Below are 7483 nucleotides of genomic sequence, written 5' to 3'. Positions count from 1 at the left end.
GTGAGATTGGCACAGGATAGGGCAGAGTTTAGGGCTCTTATACATAGGGTTGCTATGAGTTGCAAGAGACTTGATGGCATAGAACAACAATACTCAAACAAACATGAAAACCTGGAGGAAATGGAAATACTTAGAAATGCACAACCTACCTAAACTGACACAAACTGAAATTGAACATCTAAATAGACCCATTACAAAAGAAGAAACTGAAAAGGTAATAAAAAAAAAATTCAGGCAAAAAAACCCCTTTACAAGGGAATTTTATAAACATTCAGAGAAGAACTGTCACTAATTCTACACAAAGTATTTCATAAAATAGAAAAAAAGATGGACTTTCCCCGACTCATTCTATGAAGCAAACATATCCTTGATACCAAAGCCAGGAAAGGACACCACCAAAATAGAAAAATAAAGGTCAATATCTCTTATGAACATAGATGCAAAAATCCTGAATAAAATCCTGGCCAATATCCAACGATATATCAAAAAAAATAATTCCCCATGACCAAGTGGGATTCATAACATGTGTGCAAGGATGGTTCAACATCAGGAAAACAATTAATGTAATTCATCATATAAACAAAGCAAACAAGAACCACATGATCCTATCAATTGATGCAGAAAAGGCCTTTGACAAAATCCTACACCTTTTCCTGATTAAAACACTCAAGACAATAGGATTAGAGGGGAATTTCTTTCAACACAGTAAAAAAATGTATATATGCAATCCCGAGAGCCAACATTGTTATCAATGGAGAGAGATTAAAGGCATTCCCTTTAAGAACAGGAAATAGGCAAGGATGCCCACTATCACCTCTCTTATTCAATATTGTATTGGAAGTCTTAGCAATAGTAATAAGACAAAAGAAGGAAATAATAGGTATCCAAATTGGCAAAGAGGAGGTAAAATTATTTCTATATGCACATGATATGATACTAAGAAAACCCTAAAGACTCAACAAAATAAAGTACTGGACATATTTGACCAATTAATAATTTTAAAATTAATAATTAAAGAAAACCCCAACAATAATAACAACAACAAATAACAAAGTTAAGAAGGAAATAACACCTCAAATAAACTAGAACAAAAAATGAAAAGAAAGAAAGAGAAGAAAGTCAGGGTCTTGCCCAATTTTGTCATTATGTGGCCACATGCAAGTGATTTTACTGTTTTCAAAGTGAAAACTAGACCCAATGATAATAAAAAAATCCTTCCAGTAATTAAATGTCATTATAAGAGTACAGGTAGGGTAACAGTTCAGAATCTTTCTCAGGCTGGTATTCCCGAATATCCTACTATACCTTAAGTCTCAAAGCTACTCTGGCATTTTGGCACCTGACACTAAAATAAGGAACCCTGGTAGCTCAGTGGTTATAAGCATTTGGCTTCTAATAAAAATTGGCAGTTCAAATCTACCAACTAGCCACAGATAAGGATGAGGCAGTGTGCTTCTATGAAAATTTACAGCCTTAGAAACTCTATAGGAAGTTCTGTTTTGTCCTTTATAGGGTCACTCTAAGTCAATCAACTTGATGGCAGTTGAGGGGTGTGTTTGCAAAAAAACTAACCAAAGAAATATCCAATTGGTTTTGAGGTAATGAAAATTAGTAATATCTGCACAATTCTTTTTAAACTGCATTAGACCTACAATAGCTACTACTTGAAAAACAATGATTTAAACTGCCACTCAAGGAACACAATTTTGGTGGGAACTGACTATTGACCTACCTCCTTTTGGTCCCCCAAAAAGGCTACAGAAAGTTACAGAGGAAGTTCCCAAGAATTACAGACCTGAAGGAGGTCTTGAGAATTCTTGTTCATTTTAATGGGTATTTGAAGAGTTACGTGATATACTTAATAAGGTCACTAATCTGGGGCAAATATCCTCTGATGTCTAAATGATGGCTTTTTCTCTATGAGCCTAATATTCTCCTTCTCCCAAAGCAAACTTGTTGACTACTATATTTGAACTTCTCTATTGATTAATAAGCATTTAATAAAGACTTGGCTATACCTATAAAGATTATGCTCTCTATGGAACATGAAGAGAGAGCTAAAGACAGCTCCTTGTTCAAAATAAAAACAGATAAGGATCAGGAACATCTCCAAAATTATAAAATATTCTCTCTTTTTTAAATTTATTATTAATTTCAATGAAAATTTACAGAGACTTTGGATTTCCATTCATTCATTGTTGCACTTTTCTCCCCTACCAACCCTCCCCTCAAGTACACTATCCTCTTGGAAAAGTAAAAGAAAAACTCTTTCATTGTTTTACAGACCCTCCCCCCCAGGTCCACTCCACTATGTAGCCTTCGCTCTGGACTCCTGTCATGACAAAAATGCCTAATCACATATCCCTTTTAAACAGTTTTCTCCCTTATCTGTTTCAATGCAGTATACATTATGAACCCATAAAATACTCTCTTTTAAAGTTATAAAACATTGGATTTTGGGAGCTCTGGTGGCCTACTGGCAAGACGCTGCACTGCAATTCCAGAGATATGAGGTTTGAATCTACCAGATACTCTGCTGGAGAAGGAGGGGCAATCTCCTCCTGTACCAGTCAGATCCAATTTGACAGTACACACACACACACACACACACACACAAAATAATAAAATAAAATAAAAACCCACTGGATTTTTTTTTCTACCTTCATTTTAATTTATATTTCAATAAAATTACAATTTTAAATCAACTAAATCTATAATCTAAAAAATTTTAAATCAAGAAATGTATAAATAACAATGTTCAATGTTGATATGCTCAAGCTGGTAATATAAACTGGTATCATCTTCTTGGGATTTTAACAATAGGTTGCAAATATTAATTAAACATTATCAATATTACTTAAATTTAGTCCTGAGAAAACATTTAAAAGATCATAAAAAGAAAAATACGCACACTCATAAAAATTCACTGTAACATTATATAAGCTACTAAAGTAGCCTAGTGGCAAGAAGTGTGTTGCAATCTGGAATGCATGCAGTTAGAGGCCACTGGTAGAAAGATGGGCAATCTCCTCCTGGTTATGACTACAGTACACAACAACAAAGAAAATTTAGAAAACATAAATAACAACTCTCCAGGAAATAATCTTAATTAAGAGACTATCTCTATGGTAACTTGGAAAAGCAATAATATGTATCCAAAAAAGCTGAAAACAAGACAGTATGTATATCATAAAAAAAAATTGATGACTTAAAATTTTAAGGTTAAGACACGTCTGGAACAGGAATAAGAAGACAGGTCTATTCCAGGCTTTGCTGCTAAATAGTGATGCAGCTTATGACAGGTCATTTATCCTTTCTGTGCCTCTACTGGTATATTTGTAAAATGGGGAACCTAGCTGTCTGTTTTCTAAGGAGTAAGTAACATAGGTATCTCCAAAAACACTCAATAACTGAGTTAAAATATAACTAGATATAAAAATAAATTTAAAGTAACCTAACTTGTTCTTCTCTTGCTAAATAATTTTTGGCTCCATGACTAAACTAGAACATATTCTACATTAGTCAATGGCTAAAACTCCATATTTGTTTTCTATTTTCCACCTCTCTTCACTTTTTTCCAAAAGCTTCTCTTGACTACTGGTGAATAGGTTTACGAGATGTGATTATCTCGGACATGCTTCTGGCATAGAATTTCTTTTATTTCTGCGTCTACTAGTTAGTCTAGTAATTAGGGCTGTCTTACTCAATTTCTAAAATCTAATTTGAAAATAAGTACCTGGTACAAAGTTAAGTTATACATAATTCACTTAATTTCTGATTACTACAAATAATGGAGGAAGTACTAAATTTATAACCAACCAGAAAAAGCAGTAAATAAAAGGTCCATTTCAATTTGCATCTCTGTCACCAACATAACTGTATTAGTACAACAACCCAGCAGACATCTTAATCCTCTTTATGAGGATACAGAAGGAGAGTCATGATGCTGCCTTCTTTCTACCTTTGTGCTTCCTTCACATCTCATCACTCCACCTTACTTCAGACTGTGTATAAAGATCAAATTCTGATACTATGTTAATAAAAAAAAAGAAATCCAACCTCAAGTGAAGTCACAAGGAAAATATCAAAACTCAAGGAAATCCACATAATACATTTAAGAAGGGCAGGAAGTTACACGCACCTGTCAGAGTATAAAGAAACTGCTCTTCTCCCTGTTCTACTTGGTTTTTCCTGTTGTCCAAAACCTTCTTGACTGTGTCCATTAGACCAAATGTATGTGCAACATTGTTGAGAACAGCAGCATCTATTTTAAAAAAATTACATGCCTTTTCAGTTAAATAGAAATGGTACACCAAACTTCTACTGTGTTGTTTATAAATATGAAACAACTAAAAAATGGTAGAATTCTTCAAATTTTGTGTTTTTTCCTTATTTTTAATAGTTATTAAATAGTGAATAAATTTTATTTAATTATATCTTCTTCTTTGTTGTTGATTGCTATCTAGTTAAGCATGACTTCTATCAAACCTCATGAACAAAAGACCTGAAGCCTTTCTATAACTATTGTCATTTCTTAAAGTTCATAGCGTTTCTAGAAGCATGTTGTTTAGGAAGTGGATGCTACTCCTGCTTCCAAAATTGTATCTTAGTCTCTCCAAATAAATACATAGATTAGAAAATCAGAAAAAAGAAATGGTGCATTTAATTATACGTTCTGGTTTGTGGTTTAGAAAACACAGTTACTATAAGAGAGCTAAGTATGAACAGTAGTTTTGTTATTTCCTCTCTGTGTGACTTCCTGTCAGTTTTAGAAGTAATTTTTCTCGTCTGCAACAAATGAGATTAATACTCATTCTGTAAGAGAGATAAGAAAATTAGAAAGAATATATTTTAAAAACAAAAAAAAATAAAATAAAAACAAAAAACAGGGACTAGGATGCACTATTATTAGTCCTCTGTTCTCCTTTATTCAAAATTTCTTGAAAGAATCAATATCTGCTATCACTACTTTCTTCAGAGTGACCATTTCTCCATCTGGACCCTCTTCCATAGTCATTTCATTCAGTTCTATGGTTTTAAAGATCATTGCATGCTGAAAATTCTTTTCTATAAATCTTCAGCCCTGATCTCTTTTAAGCATTCAATATTCACAGATCCTTCAATCTGAGTGACATTTCAATTTAACAAATAAATGGTCAACTGGGATTTTTTGTCTAAACCTTTTTCTCCACCAATGGTTTTATCACTTACTGTTTAGATAAACATCATGCTGAATTTTTTTTTCTTTTTCTTTCATCCTATATAAAATCCATCACAATAAGACTTACCAGTCCACACTCAAACTATGTGCTCAATCTGATCACTTCTTCCCGCCCAGGTATACTATTAACTACGATACTAATCAATGCCACTACTATCTCTTGGCTGAACTAACTGCTCCAAGGGTCTCACAATTAATCTTTTTGTTTTCACTTTTTCTTGATGGTGGTCTACTTTCTACATAGAAACCAGAGTTATCTTTCAAAAATATCTGATAATCTCACTCCCCTTGTTCAAAGTCAGTATGATCATCTTAGCATAAAAGCCAAAGTTATAATCAGCAGTTATTAGCTGAGTTCCTTCTTCTGCTCTACCCTCATCACTTTCCCCACAGCATAGACTACTGCAGAGTCACCCCAAAAGAACTCAAGTTCATTGCCATCAAGTTGGAACTGACTCCAAACTAAACCAGCAGCAGGAGACTGTAAATCATACAGGAGGATACTGCTCATCTTTCTCTGCCAGAAAGGTGCTGGCTTTAAGTTAGCAGCTCAACTCCCAACAGATTATATCACCTGAGCTTCCTGTAGCTGCTCTAGAGCTCCTGTAATCTTAGAACCTGAAAAGCTCATTTCTGCTTCAGGATCTTTGTTCTGTTTAGAATGTTCCTTCTCCAAGCTTAGTACCTGGCCAGTTCGTCAATTCAAGTCTTTATTCAAATGTGATCCCTTTAGAAAGGTCATCTTTGACCACCCTATCTAAACCACAGTGTTTTCTGAACTGTTGTCTTTTTCACTCCAATCACGTGTATTTTTTGCTCTAAGGTAGTTTATGTTCATAACCCTACTTATATCAGATGAGTATCATTTTTTACATCATTCACAAGAAGCATCTTGCAAGTATTAAAAACCAGCTAAAGTATATACAATAGTTCTGAAAGTCTTTAACTGAGAACATAAGAATACCCTAAAAACCATTTATTATACTTCTCCAGTTTTCGGTATGTGTAGAACCTATGGCGGCACAGTGGACTGCTAATCTGTCAGGCAGGGGCTGAAATCCACCAGTCACTGGAGAGTCTCCTCCCATAGAGATACAGACTCATAAACCCTATGGAGGGTCGTCACAACGAGTCAGAATCAACTACGAGTCAGAATCAACTTGACAGTAGTGTGGAACTAGTTTTTTAATAAACCTTAACTTCCAATCTATAGAATGGGGTGAGGGGCGGGAATGTAACTACATCTCAGGGTTTTCATGACCTTACAGGACTGGACCACAGTTGTGTTTAATAAATATCCATTTTATTTACATGCTATTCACTCACCTGTGACCTGAAAGGGAGCCTGGATGAGCCGCTGCTGAACTCCCCTGAGTAATTCCTCTATTTCCTTCTGTATATTACAGACAACTTCTTCCATCAGTCCTACATCAGCTATTCCTTTCCAGAACATCAAAGTGTCCTCTGGCAAAAGACAGAGTAAACAAGGAATGCTAGAGAGCTATCTCAGTATATTGTCTTCAATGAAAAATTTAAAACAATTTGCACTGAAAAATGCTACCTTATTGGTTAATTTCTGGAAAAAACTGGTAGGGTGAAAAGGAAAGACTAGAGGGTCAATGACTTAATCTCTGATGCATATCAGTCATTCAACTGTTTCAGTTAAATTGCTGAAACTTTCTGAATTTCAGTTTTTCCAAGTGTAAAATGTGAATTTGCAGGGTTGTTACATGGATTAAAAAAATGATGTTTGGGGCTACAATGAGTACGCATGAGAAAAAGAGCAAAATTAATTGAGAGATTTTTATGCCTATCTGCATAATGGTGGTAAGATATAGTGAGGGTGAACATATATGAGCCCCACAGTAACATACCTGAAATCTCCTCCGAATCTTTCTTCACACCCTCCTCTGTGGCCATGGTGACAGCAGCAGTGAGAGCTGAGTTCCATTCTAGCCCTGCCTCTTCCATGCTCTCCTCCGAGATAGCAATCTGTGTGATGCTACCTAAAACCAGTCCATTGGAAAGAAGATCAGTGAATTTTATTTAAAAAAAAATAATCACAGCTATCCTCTACACTTCATATTCACAGCCACTGTGTCCCTTTCTGTTATTTTACCATTCTGGTTTCTGACCTAAAGGTCTAAACTTTTAAAATTAGAATCCTAGGAAAGCCAAGATGATTGGCTGTTCTAAAGAGAATATGCCTTGAAAAAAGGGGAACATTTTCTTCTGACTAGAAAATGAAAAACTATTTTTAAA

General features: G+C 34.7%; 1 protein-coding gene across 2 annotated transcripts in view; it reads right to left on the bottom strand.

Moving 5' to 3' along the window:
- The window catches only part of GMEB1 (glucocorticoid modulatory element binding protein 1), a 38647-nt gene that overhangs the window by 9691 nt on the left and 21473 nt on the right, over nt 1-7483 (bottom strand). For both annotated transcript variants that reach the window (XM_006894912.1, XM_006894913.1), the window contains exons 6-8: nt 7096-7227; nt 6548-6685; nt 4142-4264 (exon numbers count right to left, since the gene is read on the bottom strand). In XM_006894912.1, the coding sequence (XP_006894974.1) occupies nt 4142-4264; nt 6548-6685; nt 7096-7227 (393 nt within the window). The remainder of the gene's footprint in view (nt 1-4141; nt 4265-6547; nt 6686-7095; nt 7228-7483) is intronic.

This window comes from Elephantulus edwardii, unplaced genomic scaffold (assembly GCF_000299155.1).
Source record: "Elephantulus edwardii isolate Elephantulus edwardi_28Jun2011 unplaced genomic scaffold, EleEdw1.0 scaffold00152, whole genome shotgun sequence".
NCBI lineage: Eukaryota > Metazoa > Chordata > Mammalia > Macroscelidea > Macroscelididae > Elephantulus > Elephantulus edwardii.
This window is presented reverse-complemented; position numbering and strand designations above follow the sequence as displayed.